This window comes from Cheilinus undulatus, linkage group 19 (assembly GCF_018320785.1).
Source record: "Cheilinus undulatus linkage group 19, ASM1832078v1, whole genome shotgun sequence".
Classification (NCBI taxonomy): domain Eukaryota; kingdom Metazoa; phylum Chordata; class Actinopteri; order Labriformes; family Labridae; genus Cheilinus; species Cheilinus undulatus.
This window is the reverse complement of record NC_054883.1, coordinates 10,105,731-10,130,771: the sequence shown is the minus strand read 5'-3', so window position 1 is coordinate 10,130,771 and position 25,041 is coordinate 10,105,731. Positions and strand designations below refer to the sequence as shown.

Sequence of the window (25,041 nt, the reverse complement as noted above, 5' to 3'; positions counted from 1 at the left end):
ATATCTGGGTAATGTGTGTCGTTTTCCGAGAAAACCTTTCTTTAATTGATTTAAATGTATTCTACCACTTTGTTTCTCACCATGCATCAATGTCACCATCATTTTTGCCATTTTAATTTCATTTCAATACAATAACTGCTTGGATAATTTCTTTCCAAGTATTAAAATGCATATTTAGTAGGTCTTCACCCAAATGTGCCCTTGAAAAGCAGTGTTCTAAAAAGATATGCAAAGAAATCAGCTGTACTCACGATATTCTATTGACAACGGCATCTTCATCCTCGTGGTCATCTACAAAGAAAACAACAGTTCAGTCATCGGGGGCTGTATTTTCACATTTCATGCATCATATTGTGTCATAAAATGTAGTTTAAAATCAAAAGACACTAACACATCTGTACTGATCATGCTTTAACAGCAGACAAAATTCAAGTGAATTTTGAGACTATCATAAATCACACATGCATAATAGAAACTAGAAGATATTTTGATAATCATCAAATGTGAATATAAAATGTTAATTATACTGCACATATTCATGCATGCTAAGGCATTTCTAGTTCACCATTCCTTTGCAGTTTATGTGAAATATTTACTTACTAAACCAGTAGACGTATGAAAAACAGCAGACTACTTTTCTTCTGTAAAAACTCAAGTGGGGATTTCTGGTGCAATGTGGTCTACTTTCAAAATGTAACAAGGGAAGCCTAGGTGACCTGTATGTACTAAATTTGTCCTGGGAAAGTGGGATACAGTTCAGAATGTGTGCCTCGGCCCTCCTCTCTGTTTTCTTCTTTACAACTTGAACAACTGGATTTCTATTTTCAGCCTTTTCTCTCTGCTTCGGCTTAAATTATGTTGTCAAAGAAGAACAAAACTAGCTCTTTCATCAAAGATTTATTCCTTCAGTCTGTCTTTACTGTTTGAATATCATTTAACCTGACAGGTTATGTTAGTATTGATTATTATATGACAAGAAATGTTCATTGAAGCCACATGGGGTGGATACAGTTTACACTGATACAGAGCTGACTGTAACAGATTACTCTACTGACATGGGTGTGGTCTCTCACGCACACATCTAAACCTAAAGTCTTGTAAACTCAATAACAGGCTCTGTCTGTGTGTAAACACAACACAACCAAGTGGACAGACTAACTTCATGGATGTTAGCTGAGAAAACTGATCTATCATGGACAAATGTGAGCATTTTAGGTGTTGAAGATTCTTTTAAGACTAAGTCACGGTTTCCTTCTGTTCCCACGGAGGGAGCGCTGATATTTTTCCTCAAACACTTACCAGTCTTCCTCTTGTATCTGGTTATGATGAAGTAGGACACAATGTAGAGGACTGCAAACAGGAGGAAGCAAATCTGAAAAGACAGTATTGACATTTTAGTCATGAATTAACTTGATAACATTATGATAACAAATGACAAATTAGCTACAAGTTAAGGCCAATAAAATACAGTTAAGTGTTAAGTTAATGTTTCTTACCGAACATAGTCCCTTTTACAGAATAAATAAATAAAAAACAGTGGAGTAGTAGGTTGGTATTGACTGACTGCTGGATTGCTGAGATAGTTAAAGCATTTTATAGTAAATAGTAAGTAGACTTGAGCTTGCATAGCACTTTTCTAGTTATCTGACTACGCTAAGCACTTTTTATATCGTAGGTCACACTATCCCATCCACACCCATTCACTCCACATTCATGTACTGATAGTGAAGGCTTTCATATAGAGTGGCCATCAGTATTACTAATCCTATTCATATACATCCATACACATTCACATGCCATTGATGAAGCAGTTGGAGAAATGTGGGGTTAAGTGTCTTGCCCAAGGACATGATGACATGTGACTATAGGAGCTGGGGATCAAACCCCTTACCTTCTGGTTGAGGGATAACTGATTCTTCCCTCTGATCCACAATTTCCCCAATATACTATCTTAACAATAATAAAATAATGAGTGTAAATGTGGTAATATTGTATACTAAAATAGAGTGGGACTTCAGTAAGCTATACAACACTGCTTGATAGATATAAAGAGCAGACAGTATGTGATTATTATATGGCAAACTAATATTGTGAAAAAACTGTGACCCGCTATGTGTTAAATAATATACTCTGAAGAATTTTCCTGTGACCGTGATTCTGGTATAAGGGATAATGTGTGTCATTTTTGTGTAAAAATGTTGTATTTTCTGCAACATAACAAATGGATAAGTTGCTGTCAAATAGGTTATTTTGCATACCTTTTTTAATTTATCAGTCCATCTACTTTTGATCCTTATACAATGTTTTATTATTTTCTCTAAGTAATTATCCAAAACAAACAAAAAAGTCCATATTACTAATTGTCAACCCAGTATTTATTACCCAAAAAAAAACATGCTAAGTAATTTTCTTATTAGCAAAATATGGACAAATATTAAAATAATTAACACAGATTTAAAGTTTTATTTACTTTAATGCTCCGAATGAGTGATTCCAGAGTACAAAAATACATTTCCTGTTTGGCTATCTTATTGTATAATATTAGCATGTTTTACATTGTATTAAGGCTGAACAATTTGGGAAAATAATCTAATTGCGATTTTTTTCCCAGTATTGTAATTGCGATTTGATACACGATTATTTCCTAAGTTCCTTATATAATGTTTTTAACCAACAAACACACACAATAAATCATTCTATTGTATAACCAACATAATATTAGATCAAACTAAAGCTGAAAAACAGTAAAAAAAATTTAATTGTGATGATTTCGACTCCTACTGCAAATTGGATAGGAATTGATGAACTAAAGGGAGTCATTTTAATTTTATGTCGGTCTCCTATTTAATAAGAAAGACGTACAGAAAAATAGGATTGTTTTTTTAGACTATTCTAAAAAATGCCTGTGGAAGATTGCATGATCTGTAATGACAAAAAAGTTTTCAATTGTTTTTCTAGCACAAATTTCAGGTAAAGAAATATTGTTCCTTCTGTGATTTGAAAATTGCAGCAGGCCATATAGCAGTTTAATCAAATTTTTGATTAATTGCCCAGCCCTACATTGTATGTACAGTATGATGTGCATTTACATAGAAAGCTTAGGGATGCATTATCGGCATGACATCAGTGTTGGCTGATATTATCTTAAAAAGTTAATCATAGGTATCAGCAGATAAAAACATTTCTGCCAATATTTACAGCCGTTATATGATGGAAATAATGGCCAATATCGGCTGTAAATATAGACAGTTTGCTTTTGATAAACTTGTGGAATTTTAGGCTGGACCAACAGGCTGAAGTCTTTCTTTGTTCTTCCTAATTTCCTACATTTTATAGAATGTTTTTAGGACTGAGGTATGTTTCTTTGAGCAGGCGTAAACTTTAGACGATACGAGTTTTAGGTCTGAATCACACAGATTAATATCGGTATGAATATCCGTATTGGCTAAAATGAATTTGTAATATTGATGTCATCAAAACCCCAATATCATGCATGTATACAACAGCTATCTATTAGGAATGCATGATATTATCAGCATGATATTGGCACTGGCACATGTTAGCTTAAAAGTTGCGTATCGGTATTGGCAGACATGAAAATTTCTGCAAATATTTACAGCCAATATATCAGCCGTATACATCACAAATTTGTCTTAAATATCAATAAAATGTACCCATGTACCATTAGGTATAGGTGTTGCTCATTGAGGCCCATTGTAAGTCCTGAACATTTGAATGAAGCTCCGAACATAAAACGACTACAAGACTGTCTACTACCCTGCTCGACTCAGCTTATCTTTGCACTGGAGACACCTGGTGTTCGTTACAATTATATACTGGTATCAGTATCAATATCATGATATTCGATCGATAAGATTTAGCTGATACTGCAGTATCAGCTAAATTAATTTGGAAACATCAGATATTGGCAAACATCCAATATTGTGAATCCCTGCTGTCGATAAACAAGATTAAATTTGGTAAAATCCCTTTTCTTTTTTTTCTTTTTTTTTAAGATCTATTTTTGGGTCTTTTCATGCCTTTATTGGATAGAGGAAGGACAGTGGATAGACTTGGAAACAGGGAAGAGACACAGGCCTGATTCAAAACCAGGCCGCCCGCGTACATGGGTAGCACCTTAAACCACTCGACCATCTGCGCGCCCTGAAATGCTTTTAAAGTTTAAAGAAATAATGATTTAACAACTAGAAAACATTTACTCAATAATGATCAGATCATTTGTTTATAGAGAGCAATGCCTCATTTTGTTCTCTGACAACTCTTGTTGGGCCAACACTACGAGCAAGGCGGTCCAGAAGTTACTAATGAATGGAATTTATTAGGTAACCGCAGCTTTAAAACAAGCTGGATGGTCTCACGGAAAGATCACCTTCCACATTCCTCCTTCTACTGTGACAGTGACCGGGACGCAACTAATGTTAGAAGCTCCCACTTCAGCACTTTGCTCCCTGTCAACATTGCACAACTCATCATAGCCAAGCTGGGATTATGAGATGACTCAGCCAGACACCAGGCAGAGCGTGTACATTTCAGACAGACAAAATGACATAAAAAGAGATGCCAGACCTCCACAGTCAGTCTGTTAGGAATGTGGTGATAGATGACACTAGAAGAGAAAACAGGGTTTCTTATTCCTAGCAGTCTCTTTCAGACAAAAAGACAGCTGATACATTTAAAAGCTATAAAACTCTGTGGAGACAATGGCTCTAGAAAAAAAAAGAATGTCCATAAAGGGTCACACCCTGCATAGCACAGAATCAGGTGCACAAAGCTGATAAACTGGCACAGACACAAGCATACCACAACGATAATTACAAAGCTACATGCCGACCACTCAACTCCAATGTAAGTAATAAACAGAAGTAATGTAAGTAATGAAGCAGGAGTAGGTAACAAGTCAAGGATCTTGCAGACAATTTGCAAGCACATCCAACCAAATAAGGAACAGTATTTCACACATTTATGATATATGAACTCGAGCTGGAGGTCATTGCACAGTAAATTTCCAAATAGAGCATTGTGAAAATCATGTACATTGATGTGCTAATTTGTCTGTTTTTAAGGAATGTAGTAATGCTGTTATTAGACCCCATCAGCAGTGATATTATTTCAAATGTCACCACATTAAATATTGGTCTATGCACTGTACAGCACTATAAGTAATGTGACTACTAGACAGACTTGTGCTTCAGAAAACAAAGCAAAATTCATTTGTTCAAGAAAGCCTGAAAATGATCTAAGATAAGATGTCTGAAGGTGGAAAATGCACAAAATCAGATGGTGACACATCATACTGTGTTTACCTCAGTGATCACAAGAACACAGTTATTCATGCATTCTTTAGTTAATTTACCACACTTCAGTTTCAGCTTCTTGTCACTGAATCATGTGCACTTACTTAAAAAATACACTTGGTGCAAAAAAAAAAAAAAAAAAGACATGCCCAGCCTATCATCTGAGGCCCACAGACATCAATGCATATGCTGACTCCCCATAGGCATTAAATGATTCTGTGCCATCACAGCATCATGCAAAAGGATCATAAGTACAGTATTTTGATATGGGACACTGAGAAGACTCTTAGGACAAAGTGTACACGCTTAAACTCAGATGTTGGGCTTGCAAGCAACCACAGAGACATCTGATAGTTTCTATATTTCAAAAGTGTCTATCAGGAATATTTGAGACCTGCTCCAGACACTGTGCTCCCTCTTTAATTATCTCACTTAAGACACAACAATGTGGTTCATGGTCAAAGATTATCAGCAACACTATTTTCAACTGAGCCAAGAACAGTCATGTTATGTATTGTGTGATGCAGTAACAAGTAGCCTGCCAACTAGGGCTACAAAGGAAACTGAGTGAAGTTACAGTGGGAAAAAAAATTATTAACCAAGATCGTAAAATGTTGTGCTCAGTATCAGCACCTTTGTATCTTGCCCCTAGGTCTGTTAAAAATATCAGCAATAAAAAGGCTCCCTTCCTAAAAAAAAGTCAGGTTTTGTAATCATCTAGCAGAACAACAGGGAGGACATCATAACGACAAAACTGAGTCCTTATATAATCAAATTATATGAAACTATATTTCCTGCAGCAGGAACTTATCCCGTACATTTCATAATAACTCATAGTACTACTGTACAGCCACGTGAAATCGGATTTGCTTATGTCCCTTTTTATTGATTTCTTCTTCACTTTACGTTCAGAACTACATAACTTTCATAAGAAAATATCTTTAACATCAACAGGATTTTTTCGACATATATCAGAGTATAACAGCTGAGCACAATAATTACACAACATGGATAAAAATAATTAATATCAGGTTTTTATATTTGAAGTTGAGTATATTCCTTGTTCTCGTTTTAAAGGGGCACTAACGTAACAAAGACTAGGACATTTTGTTAATGAAAAAGTTTGATATATTCCCGTATATCCTAAGATGTATTAAGTGCATTTCCTGAGTCATCAGTTGGGACGCTAGCAAAGTTATAACGTTACTACAATCAACTTAGTAACGGTTGCTAACGTTAACGCAAGCTAATATTAAACAGCGCACTAACTCGTTTATCAAAATTCATTTAGACAAAGGTTAGCAAAAAATATAACATAAAACACCAGAAAATAATCATTTTTTTAGCGAAAGATAAAATGAACTATTGTTATTGAGCTTGATAAATTCCTCCGTGTCAAACTGACAGATGGAGCTAACGTTAGCAACCGTTAACGTCACTGTGCAGTAGAGGACGTTGTTAGCCTGCTAGCCTTTACTAGCAGCTCGCTGCGCTTACTTACGATGTACTCTCGAACTTGGCTGTGGAAATTCTGCTCTCTGATAGTAACATCGTCTTCTTCCATTCTTCATATTGCAAATTCAAATAAGAAGGCTACAGACTCACTACATGCTAAGCTCTTCCAACTTGCTACACAACAACGACAACTCCTACGTCTTCTCTCCGCTGCAAAAAATGCCCTGTCTGGTTAAAAGGCAGTTTACATTGAAGGAAAAGCGCTCCGTGCTGAAAAAAATAACCGCCCCAAAATAAACTACGTCATCACGGCGCGTCACCTCTTCCGCGTACCCTGGAAGGATATGGTCACGTGGTCGTGGGTCACAGCAGCAGTGTTGTCCTCCTGGAGACACACGTGCACTTAAAGGTATTTATATATGCAAGCTTAGGGATTTTTATTCCTAATTTATATCCGTCACTATTTCTGAGGTATTTCTTGGTTAACGTTAGCTTGTTAGCTGTGTAACTGTACAGTTTGAAAGAATGGTAGTGTGTCCATGTAATCTTGTTTTAAGTTAGCACCTATGGTTAGCACATAGTTATTAGCTTTAGTTCAACGTTATTTGCAGTCATGAAGGGAAAATGGAAGCAAAACAGCAAAAAGAAAAAAGGAAACGCGGTTTTACAGAAGTACATGGTGGCAGTGGATGACTTTATCAAAAAAAGTGGCACCGAAGAGGGTGAGAATGACCATGGATTGAGATTCGTAAAAAAGAAAAGTAGAAAGGAGCTTCGAAAAGAAAAACGTAAGTTGAAAAAGGCCAGAATGAAAAGTCATTACGAGGGTAAAAAGACCCCCAATTTACCCACTGATGCTGGTGACCACCCAGGAACACCAGCTGATAAGAAACAGCTGCAGAAGAAGAAGAAAAATAAGCAAAAGGAGACCGCAAAGAAAGATGTGTCAAAAACTCCAACAGAGAAATCACACAAAGCACCATCATCATCCCAGAAAGGCACTAAAATCAATAAGCTCCAAGAATCCAGAAAAAAAGCTCTTTTAGAGGCGAATGAAGATGAGGACAGAGAAATTAAGAAACTTGAGCGTTGTCTGGGATTAAACAAGAGGAAGAACAAGAAAAGTCTTCCTCAGTCCTTTGTGGCTGATGGGCTGGATTATATCCTGGGTATGCTGGACTCTGGCTCATCAGCTGCAGGTATGTACGATGATGATGATGACATGGACGTGGCCAAGGAGAACTTTGAAAAGCTTGATGAGAATGAGTCTCAATCTTCAGATGAAGAAGGAGAACCTGGACATGAGATGGCAGGTGAAGTCAGTGATGAAGATATGGGTTCATTTGATGATGAAAAGGAAGAAGAGGATGAAATAGACAGTAATGATGAAGATGAGGGAGAGGAGGATGAAATAGGCAGTAATGATGAAGATGAGGGAGAAGAGGATGAAATAGGCAGTAATGATGAGGATGAGGGAGAAGAGGATGAATATGATGAGGAGGATAACCAAGAAGAGAGTGATGCTGCTGACTCCGACAATGAAAACGAGGAGGGAATGGCAGAAGATGCAGACACTACAAGTATTCTGACAGACTCAAAGTCTGGGATGGTGAGTTCAGAAATATTTGGCTCATGTCGTGATACCATCATGTCTTTTGGAAGGATTATGCCAGTTTGAACTAGTTTAAATTTTCTTATAATGATGTCTAGGTAAATCCTCCAGCTGGTAAATATGTGCCGCCTCACTTGAGAAACACTGGAGATGATAAACGTAAGGCAGAGCTTGAGAAACTGAAGAGGAATGTGAAAGGCCTGCTGAACAGGTAACTATCCTGCCACATCACAAAAATAGCACATTGTTTTTCTAACATATGAGAGCTGTATTCATAAAGAAAAAATACAATGATCAATATTTGTGGTTGATATTGGCTAACATTTGCAATAGTGTTTGAGTGATACAGTCAATGGCTAGTAATAATGGTGGATATGAGACTATCACATATCCTATTATTGGATATTGTACAGTAAAATTGAATGTGCTTCTCCTTAAAAACAAAGGAGAACAAAGAAAAAATACACAGACAACTCAGCTACAAAATTGAAAATGTTAAATGTTCAATACAAGATTTAAGGTAGCATAAAGTTTAAGAATAGTCTAGTACAATCAGTGTAGTCTGCAGTATTATGCAGGCCAACAACAAGGATAAGGGTGAAAGGTTTCTATAGTTGCCAAGGCATATTGCACGTAAAATTTTACCATGTCATTGCACAAGATACTTTCAAATATGAGTAACAATATTGCACCTTTAAGTTAGACAACATCAATTTATACTGGTCAAGATTATTATAGTTAACTAAAACTAGCTTAAACTAAAATTCGGGAATCATTTTAGTTAACTGAAACTTTATAAAAGCTTACCACAAAAAGAAAACTAACTAAAACTGTATAGTGCGCTTACAAAACTTACTAAAATAAAACAGAAACAGAGACAAAATATCCCTAGTTTTAGTCTTTGACACAACCAGACTGACTGGCACGGACACCCAAGTCTGGGGAGTGTAAAATTGCCTGAAATAATTGGATAAGACTTTACACAGTGGTAGTTTTATGTCTGGAGTTGTATTCAAGCATTATTTTAAATAAATAAAATGATAAGTGAAGAGTAGCCTTTTTGAATAACCTTTTTAAAATGTATGATGTTCACTCAACCCTAACATGTATACAAAACAAAACTAAAACTAACATTTAAAACTAATAAAAATTAAACTAAAATGAAGCATTTTTTCAAAATGAAAACTAAACTAAATTAACAAACGTCAGTAAAAACTTATTAAAACTAAACTGAAATTGATTGCAGAAAGTAACAACAAAATAAGAATAAAAACAAACGAAAATCCCAAACAAGGGTCTATACTTGGCCCAGTCCTTTTCTCGTATATGTTATCTCTGGGTAATCTACTTCAGTCTGCTAATACATTGTTACGCTGATGATACCCAGCTTTATTTTTCCTTTAAACCAAGCAATCTCAACAATTTTGGCACCCTCCATGAATGTTTAGCATCAGTGTCTAATTGGATGTCACAAAACTTTCCTTATCTCAACTCGGATAAAACAGAAATTCTCAATATCAACCCCAGTTATGTTGGCTAGTCACCCAGCACTTCAGTTCACTTCAGGTTCACTTTGCCACAAACTTTAAGTCCCCCTCCCAGAATCTTGGCATCCTGATTGATAAACACTTACACTTTAACTCCCATATCACCAAACTAGTTCAGTCCTGCTTTTTTAGCTAAGAAACAGCTATAATCAAACCCATGCTCACAGCTAAACATACTGAACTTTTAATTCATACCCTCATCTTCTCTTGGACTTCTGTTACTCCCTCTTCTTTGGTGTAGCTCAATTCTTATCGGCAGGTCTGACCAATAATTACATATTCAAGTGGTCGCACTTTCCAATCATCTGACCAGGACCTTTTAAAGATCCCTGGTTTATATTTTAAATACTGAGGCGATTGTGTGTTTGCAGTACCATCTCCTTAACTCCGCAGTAGTCTTCCCCAGAATATCAGGTCTGCAGACCCCATTGTTTCTTTTAAACAGCTCCTTAAAACTCATTTTTGTAGATCAGCATTTTTATAAAACTATGTGTTATGAATGCATGCAGGTTGAGGTTTTGTATCTCTTCTTGGGTTTACTATTTGTATGAATCTGGTGTATGTATGGCCTTTATATGTTGATTTACTTTTCTTATTACTCCTTCCTGTCTCTCTCTTTCTCTCCTGCTTGTGAAGCACTTTGTTAACTCTGTGTTGTAAAAATACTGCTATATAAATAAAGGTTATTATGTACACGTTAACAGCCACATTCATCTTTAGTATTAATAATGAAACATCCAATCACATGTTGTAAATATAACACTGGAATTACAGGATCAATATTTAACATTAAGCTGTTTCTTACTTTCTCAGGCTGAGTGAGCCCAACATGGCATCTATCAGCAGCCAACTCGAGGAGCTTTACATGAGCTGCAGCAGGAAGGACATGAATGACACCCTAACAGAAGTGATGCTAGCTGCCTGTGTCACCCCGACTCTTATGCCTGACAGGCTGCTGATGGAGCATGTCCTGCTTGTCAGTGTCCTCCATCACACCGTTGGGTTAGAGGTAAAGGAGCGTGTGTGCCAATGAGTCTTAACTCACAGATTTTCAGCTGTGATACCCACAAAGTCCACTGTAATTACAAAAGTCCAGGCATTTCTGTGTGAAGAGTTTCAGTTCATTCTCCCATCCACTGATGGGAGAAACTCATATTTTTTTCCACATATGTGTTTAAATGTCAGCTTCTGATCTGAGAGGTGATAATCTCTGTTTATTCTTCAGAGGGTTTATTTTCAAAGAGATAAGAAGCTTTTCCTCACCTTCTCTGTAAGATAATGCCTTTTTAATGAATGAGAAAGTGATATTTAACACCCATGTTTCCCTTACTTAAAGTGTAATTGGATTGTTATCTCTGGTAGATAGGCTCTTCATCCTGTGAACAACCTAAAACAGGATCCTAAGTAAAATAGCCTCATTCTGAGCAATGTTTAAGGTTATTTGTTGATGTTTTATACCCTTGAAAACAGTCTATTTTTATTTCAAGATTGCTACTATATATTTATCAGCTGAGAGGTTTGTCTTTATAATTTAACCAAACATTTCTTGAATCACACATACTATTCTTTTTGGATCATTATCCAGGTGGGGGCTCATTTCCTGGAAACAGTGGTGCGAAAGTTTGATGAGATGTACAAAAAACAGACTGAAAGCAAGGAGTGTGACAACCTGGTCGCCATCATTGGTCACCTCTATAACTTCCAGGTGGTACATTCTGTCCTCATCTTCGACATCCTCAAACTTCTGGTTGGGACCTTTACAGAGAAGGATGTTGAGCTGGTTTTGTTTGTGCTCCGTAATGTGGGCTTTGGCCTGAGAAAGGACGACGCTTTGGCTCTGAAGGAGCTCATCTCTGAGGGTCAACGCAAAGCCAGTGACATGGGGTCAAAATTTCAGGATCAGACCAGAGTAAGAGAATCAGGATTACTTCTTAAAACTTTTATAGCGCTTTCTACAGCTTTGTGTAATGAACATTTGTTGATGTATTTGTTTTTAGGTGCGCTTTATGCTTGAAACCATGCTAGCTCTGAAGAACAATGATATGAGGAAGATTCCGGGCTATGACCCAGAGCCTGTGGAGAGGCTGAGGAAGCTGCAAAGGACTCTGGTAGGTGAATTCACTTGTTTCATTTTTCCTATAAGCAAAATCTAAATGTAGTTCATTATACATTATCTATGGGAAGAGTGTTGATTTCATCAACAAAAGATATGACAACGAATGTTTGCCAACGGCCCTTTTTTGAGAAGACGAGGCCGTAAGAATCTAAAAATAAGTGTTAGATAACAAGAACTCTGACAAAAGTCAGTGTAGTTTTTGTTTTAGAGACAAGACAAATATCTTAGATCTAAGTACGATCTGTCTGTAAATACAAGCACGAGTGAGAGAGCAGGAGGATCAAGCATGTTTGTGTGTACGCATTCATATGCAGACCGTCTTTACACATCATGCTGCTGATAAATTCGGCCAAAGAGGCAGATAAACACAAAAATAAAATAAAGCTACAAAATTGGGCAGATTGCATGACCCCCCCTGCCTTTGCTACCACCTTAGTATAGTTTCATTCTGTGGGAAACACTCAGAGAGCATTAACTGAAGCTAGGCTGAATCTGTAGCTCTTATGTGCAGGGGTAGTATTTGCATATAAAATAAATGATAACGATGCTTGCTTAAAAAAAACTCCTTCAACTCATCCTCCTCCTCTTGCTCAGACAGCTGTGGTAAACACTCCTAAAATTTGTAACAAGTCCAGTTCATTAAAATATGATGATTGATTTGGGACTGAATGCTATTATTTTGTTATGCATAAACAACATACCCAGTCCAAATTGCCTTGCAAGACACCAATATCAATACAAAAGGGCAGAAATCAAAACTAGACATCTGTTACTATAATACTATTGAAATAAAACATCCTGATATTTTTTCCAGGCTTTTGCTACAGAAGAGGTCAGCTGTCAACATCATTGCTCCAAAATATTTCAGGATTATCAATAAGCATTTTATTCAACAGAGGTTATCTTAAAGGGGACATGTTATGCAAAAATCACTTTCTCAGGCTTTTCTAACAAAAATATGTGCCCCTGGCCTGTCCACAATCCCCTCAAGTATCAGAAAAATCCATTCCCTTCTTCCCTCTCTTTCTCCACCTTTCAGAAAATGTGTGCTAAAACAAGCTGTTCTTTACCCTCATGATGTCACATGGGGAGTAAGCACCCGCCCACAGGTTTGGTGGCCCTCCCTGCTTGGAAGAAAGTTCCACACTAGTCTCCTGATCTTCCTCTCAGCTGTCAGCTGAGATGCTGGATAACTCAATGGGTTACCCTGCTGACTTTTGTTTGGGAGATTGACAGTTCGAATCCCATTCAGGTCCTTAACTTTGGATAAAAGTGTCTGTAACATGCCACATCCATTTCCGGAGAGGAGTGTGGTCAGGGGTGGAGTCAGACAGCTCATTACCATTCAAAGCCACAGACACAGAAATGGCTCATTCTGAGCAGGGCTACAACAGAGGGCTTTTTAGACATGCAAAAATGCAAAAAACAAACTTCACAGGCATGTTTTTGGGACCTCTGAGAACAATATAAACTTGTCTTAAAGGGATTAAATATGTCCCCTTTAACTCATCATAGAAAGGACAATATAAGACGATATTTTGATCCAGTATTGAAGTCCATGTTAAAATCAACAGGATATAAGTGAATTACTTCACTAAAGTACATGACATACGTAACAGTGTGATTTTTTTAAAGACAGCTTAATAGGCATAAGAAATAAAACATCAGAAAATGTTCAAATGTCACATAAAGATAAAGAAATGTATGTTTTGTCAAGAAATGTAATTGAATGCAATTGTTTGGGGGAGAAATATGCTTGTTTGTGCAGCACTTTAAGACACATATACAAGTTCTGTTAATTTACAAAGATGATGTTGTCCAATCTTTCCACCAAATAGTAACAAGGTTTTGATATTTTTAATAAAAACTCAGATCAAGGAGGAACAATAAGGCTATCAATAAAAATAAATGATCCAATCCATGCTGTGAACATACTTCTCTACACATAAATGTCCATCATTCAGAATATGACAGAATTTTCATCAGTTAATGTTAAATGAAATAAAGAATAAACAGTGAATTGATAGTTGTTTTTATATTAATTTTACATTTTTGTTAATAAAGTTCATTCAAAGAGAGAAAATGTTTTGACTAAAAGTTAAGACTAAACTTTATATTAACTTAAACTGGACTAAAATGCTATAGAGGTTGAAAATAACAGAAATTTATAAACTAAAAGCTTTTTTGTCTAAAGTCCTAGGTTTAATCTGAAATTAAACTCTGCATTGGGAATAATTTTAATCTACAAACTTAACATGACTATCACGTTTTTATTTGCTCAGACGCCTCACTTTAACCACTAGGTGGCCCCAGAATTCCACCTTTCTCAGGCTACTGAAGATTCTTTTGACAGGACTATAGGCCTGGCTGTATAACAATTCATCTTTATTGTCTTTCTGAAACAACTCACATTATTTTTTTTTCCTCCTGTGTGCACTCATTCCCTCTTTTTATAAATGTGGTCCTCAGATCAACCGCAGTGCAGGCGGCAGCGACATGAAGCTGAGGGTGTCTCTGGAAAATCTCCTGGCAGCAGAGCAGGTGGGCCGGTGGTGGATCGTCGGCTCATCATGGAGTGGGGCGCCCATGATCAGTAAGGAACAAGGGAACGAGACATCCAAACCTTGCTCAGCTGAAGGACAGGTACCGGAACCAACTGAGAGTGATGTACATGTTTTAATGCACAGAGTTTATGCTACGTTAAAGCTTAAACTCTAAATGCATCACTGCTGTGATGCAGAATTGAAAGAATTTGCAGTGTTGTGTTTAGTGTAGCTGACTTCTGATTTTACTGATTAATAATCTAAAAGTTGAATTTCCTTTCCATGCTAAAGGCATTTTTAGGTCCAAATATGACGAAAGATCTTTAACTTTTGGAAGCTTCGGTAGTTTAAGACACTATTAATCACTGAATTAAAAGAGACGGCAGCTTTCAAACACGTGTTATCAAGAAATATTAAATTCTGACAACGTTGGTTGATTTTATGATTAAACTATCTAATAGTAAAGCTTGTGCTGCTTAGTAACTGCATGTTTTGAAATACACATGTAAGTAGCACCTGTACTAACAGTATTAGCTTTGTTTCAGATGCATATTTAACTAAAAACAGACTTGCCACATAAATAATCTTTGAACATTTGTCATGCAGTTCTTCATTGATTTCAACTTTTGCCAAACTAACTGTTCCCTTTAGAGAACATCTCTTGTTCTTTTTGCTGAATAACAAAAGGTATAAAGGAGACAAACTCCTGAATAAAGGTGTTACAGTGTTTTTTAGAGTGAAGAAGTGTATTTGCACTTGACTCTAAAAAAATGGACAAGACCGTCCAGATCTCATCATTTTTTTTAGTTATGTCTTATGAGAAGTGTATTTGGCAGAAGCAGCATTTCTCACTGTCCTTTTTACTTCAGTTTAGTGCCAAAGTCCTGGATCTAGCTCGGAAACAGAGGATGAACACTGAGGTCAGAAGAAACATCTTCTGTGTGATTATGACCAGCGAGGATTATCTGGATGCATTTGAAAAGCTGCTCAGGTTTGTTGTTTCCCTGCCTGCAGTGTTTCTTTGTGTTAATGTGAATGACTAACGATAGAAAGGACATGACGTGTTTTCTTTGCAGTCTTTCATTTCAAAGAAGTGAAGCTAATTTTTTATTTTCTCGATGTGAAGGATGGGCCTGAAGGACAAGCAGGAGAGGGAGATCGTTCACGTTCTTATGGACTGCTGTCTGCAGGAGAAAACCTTCAATGCTTATTACGCCGTGCTGGGGGAGAAATTCTGCTCACATGATCGACGCTTCCAGGTACTCTAGCTGGAAAAAGATGCTTTCATACTATTTAAAAACTATTTATTCTGTAGAAATTCTGTTCCTGTATATACACAGATGCTTCTTTTTTCCCAAAAATTATATTTACTCTAATTTTTCAAGAACAATAAGACAGCATGGATACATTTAGGCAAGTCGGGTTTATTTATAGAGCACTATTCATATAAAGAGCAACACAAAGTGCTTGACACAGTTGAAACTGAGTATTACAGACATAATAAAGCAACAATAAGACATTTAATCCATTAAAAAAAGCCTAACAACATATGATTTAAATCAGTGCTTCTATTGCCTCAGGTCCCTCTGCTAACGCCTTACAGAGCAATCACAATCCAAATTTCTGATATTATTTCAACCTGGTTTATTGAATGAAACATAGTTTGGACTTCAGAGAGAACAGACCAATGACTGAAGAAAATACTCCAAAGTTTTCTGATAATTATTCTATAAGATTCCCAAAACTCTCAAAGACACATCCCTGATAAAAGTCCAAAAAGTTTCCAGGAAGGTTCCCAAAAATTGCTGGATTTTTCCTGGTAAATTCCTAAAATATGCCTGGAAACGACTGCTGAAAATTCCTAAGAATTACTGTTGAAAATTCCAAAAAAGTTCTTGTTTTCCTTGTGAAATTTTTAACAGAAAAGTCCCAGAGAACATTACCAACAGTAAACACAGATTAACAAAATCTCTCTGACATTTAGAGTAAATTACTTCTAAGTTTAAAAAGAAAAGTGTAATGGGAAAATTCCTCAGAGATTTCAGGTAAATTTGCAATGAAATTCCCCCCAAAACTCAGAAAAAAATCAGTTCAAGCACTTTTTTTGTTTCCCTTCTGCTATCGAAATATTAAAGTACAGAAGGAAAATAATAACCAGCAGTTCATGAACTATTTGATGATTTCTTCTTCTTGGGACACAAATGGACCCACTTGGAACAGCTCCGTGACCCACTTTTGGGTCCCGACCCACCATTTGAGAGCCACGAAAACACATCAGTCAAATAGGCATAAGAAAACGAAAAAGATGAACACCAAAAATGTTTAACAAGACAGAAAAAACAGGAAAAAAATCCCAAGCTCAAGGGTATAATATTACCTCTAATATTACATCATATTCTCCAGGAGTCATACGTCATGGTAGGTGACTTTCAAGATACTGTAACACTCTTTTTCTGATATATATATATTATGTTTTTTTTTGTTTTTTTTTGGGCTTTTAGTGCCTTTATTCTGTAGAGGAGGACAGTGGGTAGAGTTGGAAATGGGAGAGAGAGTGGGGAGAGACATGCAGTAAAGGGCCACAAGCCGGATTCGACCCTGGGCTGCCCGTGTACATGGGTAGCACCATAGACCGCTAGGCCACCTGCGCCCCCCTGAGTATTTTAAAAATGTTTTTTCTTTGTTCATTAATTGCTCAGTCTGTAAAAGTCAGAGTACTTTGAAATAAAATTTCTTCATAACTATGATGATGATATTTTAAGATTTAGGAGTCAGATAGTCATGTTCCTCATGCATCTTCAAATATAAGATGAAATGCTGCTCTTCCAGCCCCTATTAGTTTAAAAATATTTAAATATACCAAAAAAGTCCATCTTCCCATGAAAGGAACCATCATAAAAAAGTAAATGTCTTCTAAAAGTCAGTCTGAACATTTACAATAAAAAATCCCTGATGTTTACAATAATTAAACAGGCTGGGAAAAAACAAACTGACACTATCCAATTTACAACCATGTAAGACCAAAACTCTGTATTTGATATTTACTGCATTCAAACTAGATTTACTCAATAATAATAAAGTACTTCGCTGTAACTTGTTTGCCTATAAATTGATTAATTTTGTCCACTCTGGACATGTTTCATTTGTTGTCTTATGTAAAAGGTAAAGAAGGGATTTTTGTTTTTGTATGATATTCGCCACTTTATTAAGGCTAAAATCCACAATTATTAGTATAACTCCAAGCAAACTGCTTTTGTGTTGTCTGCATTAACAAATGATAAAAATACAATTTAAAGGCACAAGTCAATCCAAGTATGATCCTAATTTATGCCCTCTGAGCATTACTTATAAATGTTTAAGTCACTGAATCCTGATGAAATAAGAAGAGCAGGATTTCTAAATGACCCCATTGCGTCTGTGTGACCACCCAGTCTCTTAAACTGTGAGTGACCTGCTGCTTGTGTCCTGTGGTTCACCTCTGCAGTGTGGGAGCCTCTCACACCTCTCCCCTCTGATATTATTCCTCTCAAACTGTGAGTGCAAACAATGGGGAGGAGACCACACTTCCTACTCTGCTGTCAGCCACGGGGCCCATATCAGAAACTCACGACCATTGTCCTCATCAAAGAGCTCAGAGCAGAGCTGCTGGGAATGTTTGTTTTTCACATGTAAACTGCATCTGGGACAGAGGATTACCTGTGGCTGCTTTTTGTTGCCTGTTGTCTTTGCTACAGTCATCTGTTCATTATGCAATCTTAAATTTCTAAATTTAATTCCCTCTCCCCTCTAAGATGACTTTCCAGTTCAGCCTATGGGACAAGTTCAGGGAGCTGTCCAACCTTCCCAGCAGCACCTTCAACAACCTGGTCCAGCTGGTCACCCGCTTCCTTCAAAGGAAGTGCCTCTCATTGTCAATTCTAAAAGTAAGTGAAGTGCCATCTGCAGGTTGACATTTTTGCTATTCAAAACTATATTTTAATGTTGCAAGTTGAATCTTCTTCATTTATTTTCTGTGTAGGTTATAGAGTTTGGAGAACTCGATAAACCCACAGTGCGCTTCTTGCGTCAGGTGCTAACTAAACTACTAAAAGAAACCGAGCCTGAGGACCTCGCCAGCATATTTGGAAGGTAACCTTCACTGTACTTGCAACTATGCCTTTGAGGTTTATTCATGTGAATCATACGAAAAGGTCCAGATTCCATGTCCTTCATCGGGCAAATCCATCTTGCCAAGCTCCAATCTGAGCTTTTTTTTTTTTTTTTTTATGAAGAGCAAAGAAACCACTTTGAAAGCTTTTCATGTGGAAAAGATGTTTAGTTGGGGGGGTTAGTTGTACTGTAAGCTGGTGTAACAGTTGTTGCTGGTGGAGCAATTTCCTTTGATGTAGCTTACACGACAGTTTTTATCTGGTCTGGACAGCATTTCTTCTTTGTAAGAAAATCAGAGAACAACACTGAAAGCCTTTTTGGCAGAGAAGATGTTTTTGCATTTCTCCCGACTAGCCTTAGCATGATTTTTATCCACCAACAAGCTCCACCGATCCTCAGCAATCACAGTGCCTGCATGCTAAGCTCATCGTACCTAACAGCTGCAAATTTCTACTACCTCATTTTATCTTGTTGCTCTGTTCTGCCAGTAATGAATGAGCATTTGTCCAGTCACCTTTCAAGATTTTTTTTTAAAAGTCCTGCCCTTCCCAAAGACTTTGTATTGGAGGTTTCCCAGATGAAAGGGAGATATATCCTGCAATGGATTTATGAAACAGTTGATCTGGTATGTCAGGCTTAAAATGTAATACTGAAATAAAATTGGCTGCACTGTAAAGCTGTGCTTTTTTCACAGAAAGTTCCTCACAAGAACTTAAAGGGGTAATGTTTACCATGCCTCCTTTATGTGGTGACACAATATTACACAAAAAAGATTCTGACTGAAAAAAAAAATGTCACAGTGCTCCTTTGAAGGAGTAAGATTTTTTTTACAATTTTTGGTTTGAAGGTCAAAATTTAACATGTTGTAAGAACTTTCTTGTAACTCTTATCAAATCAGCGCATGAATGCAGCGTACGGGGAACCTGCAGGTTCTCACAGTCTGTTAAAAAGTCTTAAAGATAATATTCTCAACTTAAGGCCTTAAAGGTTTAAAATGTAGTTTAAAAGCCGTATAAAGACTAATGTTTTAACTTGAATTTTTACAAGACCAGATATGAATGATACAGGTTTATGTAATTATCATAGAAATATGGAAATATTACCATGATATTCACCTTAAAGGTCATACTAAATGGTCATAAAACAGTCTTAAAAGGTCTCAGATTTAACTATGAAAATTTGCTCTGCATGTAAACATTTGCCATCTTTAACAAAATCAGCCAAGGCAAACAGGGTCATTGTTATATTTGCCACTACATATAGGTAAGCAGTGTAGCCATGTTGTTTTGTCCACTTACCATTTGTACAAAGGCTGTTGTCTTCCAAAGTGGCAGGTTCATATCCAGCCTGTTGCTCCTATAGCATATGCCATTCCCTACTCTCTCCCTCCCCAGTTCCATCTCTATCCTCTGTCCTGTCTGAATAAAGGCATTAAAACCCAAAAGGAAATCGGAAAGATATTGCATATAGCAATGGAGAATAGAAGTGCAGACCTAGTGGTGGCTGCATGTCCTAACAGTATGTGACATGAGCAGGCTTCCGCAACAAATCAGCGGAAGTCCGTGATAATATATATATATTATAGAGTGTCTTAGCCTGCAAGCAATACAGTGTACCATTTTTACCGTTTTTAGTTTCTCCTCTGTCACTTCCATTGACACAGGCAAGGAACAAGAGGGAGGGGGAGATGATAAGGCACCAGGAGTGTCTGACAGGAGTATTTCTTGATTGTCTTTCATACTTCTAATTCAAAGGAGCTTGCTGGCTTATTTAATGATGTGGAGATGGTGGTGCATTAATGACATCTATAACCAAGTGTGAATTATTGCACACTGTTGTTAACATAGAGGCGAAACCATTTGGTTCGATGTTGACAAATGCTTGTTATACGAAGAACAACACTTATGTCTTGCATATAAAATAAAAGAGCTAGATGTCAAACTGTTAAAGGAGAAACTGATATTTACAGGGCAGAGAATTAGTTTAACCAGTTCTATTTTGCTGTATTTGATTTTATCCTTATTGGTGTTTATTATTTGCATTTTTTTAACTAGTGGTTCTCAGCTGGTAGGGCATCAGGACCACTCTTTAACTCTTCAGTGAGAAATTATGACCCAATTTTCTGATGCTTTTCGACCAATCAAATTTATTTAATGACAAACAGTGCAGTTTGGACCTCATACACCACAACTATATCACTGAGCAAGGAGACTGGACAAAATAAGTATCCTTTAAAAGAGCTTCATAGACTTTTTGATGCAATTTTTTTCTCCTGGCACACCTTTGTTACCCACTGAAAAGGGCTCTATGAGCAACGTTTAGATCCCAACCCACCAGATGAGAACCGCTGTTTTAAACTATTTCTTCTTCTTTTTGTGCAATATGGCTATGTGCAATATATGTGGGTTATGCGGTTGCATCTTTTATTGGTGTATGTAAATGTGTGTGCTTGTAGGTTAGTATTGCTATTGTTCTAATTTATTCTTTGCATCTTATTATCTGGCAGCTTAGTGTATGCAGTACTTGGAGTTCAAGACAAATTCCCCTAAGGGTACAATAAAGTGTATAATATCGTATAGTTGTAGTGTGGATAGCAAGTGTCAGATGCAGCTCCATGTGATGCAACATGGTGTAAAGGTGAACTATACATCAGAGAAAGACGGGTTAGTGTGGGAAAACTGTCAAACTGTCTTGAAAAGTTAGTGAATCATTACAGAGGAATACCAGTTGTTTAGAATTGTAGCATTCCCATTCACAGAGTCACATTGCTAGCAAAGCTAAAAGTCTATTTTACCTGTTCAGCTAAGTTAACCCCCATTAACCCACACCTTCTGAAACTACTTCTCTTTCCTGCTTGGCACCTCGTGAACATCTGAAATCAATGTCCGTCATTGTTTCCCATCCTCCAGGATTTCAGGAATTCCCAAGCTAGGAATGCTGCGGGAGGGCTTGAAGCTTTTCATCAGTCACTTTCTGCTGAAGAACGCTCAGACACAGGGAGCAGCTGAGCAAGCATCGGTGCTGTTGGAGCGCGCACAGGTCGCCTCCAGAGCCATGGAGGCCAAAGAGGCCAAGCTCAAACTGTAACTCTCTCACACAGTCACACAAACCCAACAGATTTAAATAAAGTGGAACGAAAGAAGGCTGGTAAAGAATTATTTCTCAAACCCACAATTTCTCTGTAGGTAAATGTTTTTTTAATATTGTTTTTTACCTCGGGGAGTTCTTGTACATAAATGATACCATGAAGATTTTTTAATCTGGATGATACCCATGCCTTTGGAGATGCACTGTGATGACTATTTTTTTTAAATACAGTGTGTATTTGTCTAGTTCTGCAATATTCTGCAATAAATAACTAAATATGTGCATAATCATATTTTGTCATATCTTTTACATTTGCAAATTTCACCTCACAAATACCTCTCCCCATAACATTCCTAAGTCATGGAAATATTTAACTCCAAATACATTCTCTCCTAGTAGCTCTTATTTTTCTTCGCTATGACTCATTTTTTTCCAAGATCTCTTCTATTCAGGAGTTAATGTTAAGTTCATCCATCTGGCGCTATTATTCTAGGCTTTATTGAGTCTATTTACACTTTTTCATAAAAAAACGCATAATAATACGCTCATTCTCCACCTTAAACACGACTGATTAGTGGATATTTGTATTTCAGTCCCTTTCTGTTGATATTTCCCCTCGCCTTCTGTGTCTGAGAGCAGCCAGAGCAGAGCAGGACAGCGATGTTCTTTATTCAGTGTTTACACGCTCTGATGAAATGACCCCCGGGGCCCTGAGTCTGGCCTCTTCTGTGTGCTTGCTGACACCCGTCTCTGCTCGCGTGGTTAGCATAGCAGAGTCATTCTGTTACATTTGATACATGCTCTTATTAATTAGCTGTGGTTGGTATCAATCAGAGAGGCCGAAACTTGTCTGAGGTCAGGAATGAGTCACCAAGGTCAAGCAGAGGAAATCTCCTTCACTCACCACTGTAACCTCATGTTTAAAAGAGCACGGGGTTATTACATTTAAGCAGATTGTGGTACAATTAAAGCTTTAGTAGCAGTGGTGTTTTTATGGAGAACTAATTGGGCTACTGGGAGACTGACTGGAGAATCTGTGAGCTCAAAGGTGGAGATAGTGGGATGAATGGCCCCACTGTGCAGTCCATACACAGGCCATTGTCTGCAGCCGTGAGCCTCAGACTTGCCGTCAGCTTCACCTGGTGCTCTGAGGTTGGGCTTGACCCCTGACTGAACTTTGATTTAGTCTGCTAAAAGCTAAAAGCAAACAGTTGAAGATAACCAGCAGATCCCTCAGTAATCCTGTTACAAATGGGACATAATCAGTGAACCACTGCTGTAGTTGAACGTTGATTACTGAGGGAACAATGACGAGTGATGCCATTATGTGCAGGTGTTTTCAGTATGGTAACTGACAGAATGTAAACGCATGGTTGCATTGTGCAACTGGCTAATATGCTGTAGCTAATTAAGAAGTAAGTTAAAAAATAATAAAGAACAAGTTTAATTGATGAGCTCTGCATTTATGTACAGCTTAAAATTCTAAGTATGATTTACAGTGCATTTAAAAATGATCAGACACCTTTCACTTTTAAAATTTTATGTTGCTGCCTAATGGTACAGCTGAAAAAAAAACTTTTTCTCATTAATTTACACTCAGTCATGACAATGTGAAAACAGAATTATAGACATTTTAGAAAATTGATTAAAAATAAAGAAACCCTGAAATATCACATTGACATAAGTATTTAGACCCTTTGCAACAACACTTGAAATTTAGCTCAGCTGCCTCCTGTTTTTTTTTTTTTTTTTTTTTTTTTTTTGTTGTTGTTTTACTGTTGCTGAGATGTTTCTACACCTTAATTGGAGTCCACTTGGGGTAAATTAAATTGATTGGACATGATTTGGAAAGGAAGACACCTATTTATGGAAGGCCTCACACCTTACAATGCATATCAGAGCAAGACTGCAAAAAATCTGTTAGACTCAGGATTCCCTAGAGCCCAGTGGCATTCATAATTCTCAGATGGAAGAAGTTTGGCACAACCAGGACTAATCCAAGAGCTGGTTGCCTTGCCAAACTGAGCAAACGGGGCAAAAGGGCCTTCAGAGAAGGTTACCAAGAACCTGATGGTCACTCTGAGCTCCAGAGATCCTGTGTGGAGATGAGACAACATTCAAGAAGGACAACTCTCACTAACCCTCTACCTTTGGGCTTTATGGCAGAGTGGCTAGAAAGCCTCTCCTCAGTGCAAAACACATGAAAGCCCACTTTGAGTTTGCAAAAAACTACAAGAAAGCCAAGTGGGCTTTTGGGTGTTGTTGCATATGTCTGTGTACTTATGTCAGGTGATATTTAAGTTTTTAATTTTTAATTTTCAGAATGTCTAAAATGCTGTTTTTACTTTGTCATGGTGGGTCACTCAATGTACATTAATGAGAATAAAATGTGTTCTTTTTTGTCTGTAGCATCAGGCTACAACCATTCTTTCTACAGTCTATGGCTACAACATAAGAAAATGAAGACAAATTAAGGGGGTCTGATCATTTCTGAACGCACAGTATGTTGAAAAGTGACCCTCTTAAAAAAAAGATCTTGCTTTATTACCAGAATGGCTCTTTTTTCCCGTGAGAACACTCAAAATATTCCCTAAAATGTTTTCCTAGGCCTAAAATCGCCACAAAACACATAGGCCGATGCTACTTTAGCTAGCCTCTGAATTGTTATTTTTCTACGTTGCTTGTTTTAAACGGAGCAGTGTTAGCTAGTGTCAAAAAGTAGAGAAAAATACGGATATTTAGTCATTTTTTGACCAATACTACTTCGAGAAAAAGATAGAGCGAATTGTCTTAATTGCGCAGTATGTTTGAGACTTTTGCTTTGACATTTTGTTCAGTTTTGGGGGATTTAGAAATGAGTTAGCCAATAATAGGGACAAGGAACTCGTGTTTTTGCTGACGAAAACAGTGTTGATGTCGTCTGATTTTAATTAGTATAAGAGACGATTCATTTATTTTTTTTGACTCCCCTAAGAGGAATACTTTTTAATATGCCTTCACGATGAAAAAAACAAACCACTGAATCATTTTAAGAGCAGCTCTTAAGGCCTTAAATGATTTCAGCCCTGAAAATAGTTCATGCGGCAGCCAAAATGTCGCTCAACGCGCCGTTTAAAAGGCTTTATTAATGCGAGTCCATTGCTAGTGTGGTGTGAAATGTTTCCTCCGTCTGCCTGCCTACTCGCTGTTTGCTCTCACTGCACGTTTGCACAGATCC

At 37.2% G+C, this 25,041-nt stretch overlaps 2 protein-coding genes across 3 annotated transcripts in view; one reads left to right on the top strand and one right to left on the bottom strand.

Moving 5' to 3' along the window:
• The window catches only part of lmbr1 (limb development membrane protein 1), a 47,676-nt gene extending 40,616 nt beyond the window's left edge, over nt 1–7,060 (bottom strand). Inside the window, exons 1-3 of the mRNA XM_041814548.1 lie at nt 6,817–7,060; nt 1,300–1,372; nt 252–291 (exon numbers count right to left, since the gene is read on the bottom strand). Coding sequence (XP_041670482.1) covers nt 252–291; nt 1,300–1,372; nt 6,817–6,879 — 176 coding nt within the window. The 5' untranslated portion in view covers nt 6,880–7,060. The remainder of the gene's footprint in view (nt 1–251; nt 292–1,299; nt 1,373–6,816) is intronic.
• Nucleotides 7,061–7,138: 78 nt separating this feature from the next.
• On the top strand, nt 7,139–22,111 carry nom1 (nucleolar protein with MIF4G domain 1). Of its 2 annotated transcripts, XM_041814547.1 has the most exons (12): nt 7,139–8,185; nt 8,225–8,379; nt 8,481–8,593; nt 10,743–10,938; nt 11,515–11,838; nt 11,927–12,037; nt 14,515–14,688; nt 15,458–15,579; nt 15,715–15,847; nt 18,380–18,511; nt 18,607–18,716; nt 21,647–22,111. In XM_041814547.1, exons 1-12 carry the CDS (start codon nt 7,384–7,386, stop codon nt 21,822–21,824), a joined length of 2,550 nt encoding a protein of 849 aa, XP_041670481.1. In that variant the 5' UTR covers nt 7,139–7,383; the 3' UTR covers nt 21,825–22,111. The 2 variants fall into 2 exon arrangements, with proteins under 2 accessions (XP_041670481.1, XP_041670480.1); XM_041814546.1 differs by having other exon boundaries at nt 7,140–8,379.
• Nucleotides 22,112–25,041: the final 2,930 nt, after the last annotated feature.

What these genes read in the sequence shown, in the direction of transcription:
- nom1 (XM_041814546.1), top strand. Translation starts at nt 7,384, where the DNA reads ATGAAGGGAAAATGGAAGCAAAACAGCAAAAAGAAAAAAGGAAACGCG. An exon ending in CAGACTCAAAGTCTGGGATG is followed by an intron (nt 8,380 to 8,480) that starts GTGAGTTCAGAA and finishes AATGATGTCTAG; the next exon opens with GTAAATCCTCCAGCTGGTAA. An exon ending in TCTCATTGTCAATTCTAAAA is followed by an intron (nt 18,512 to 18,606) that starts GTAAGTGAAGTG and finishes TTTTCTGTGTAG; the next exon opens with GTTATAGAGTTTGGAGAACT.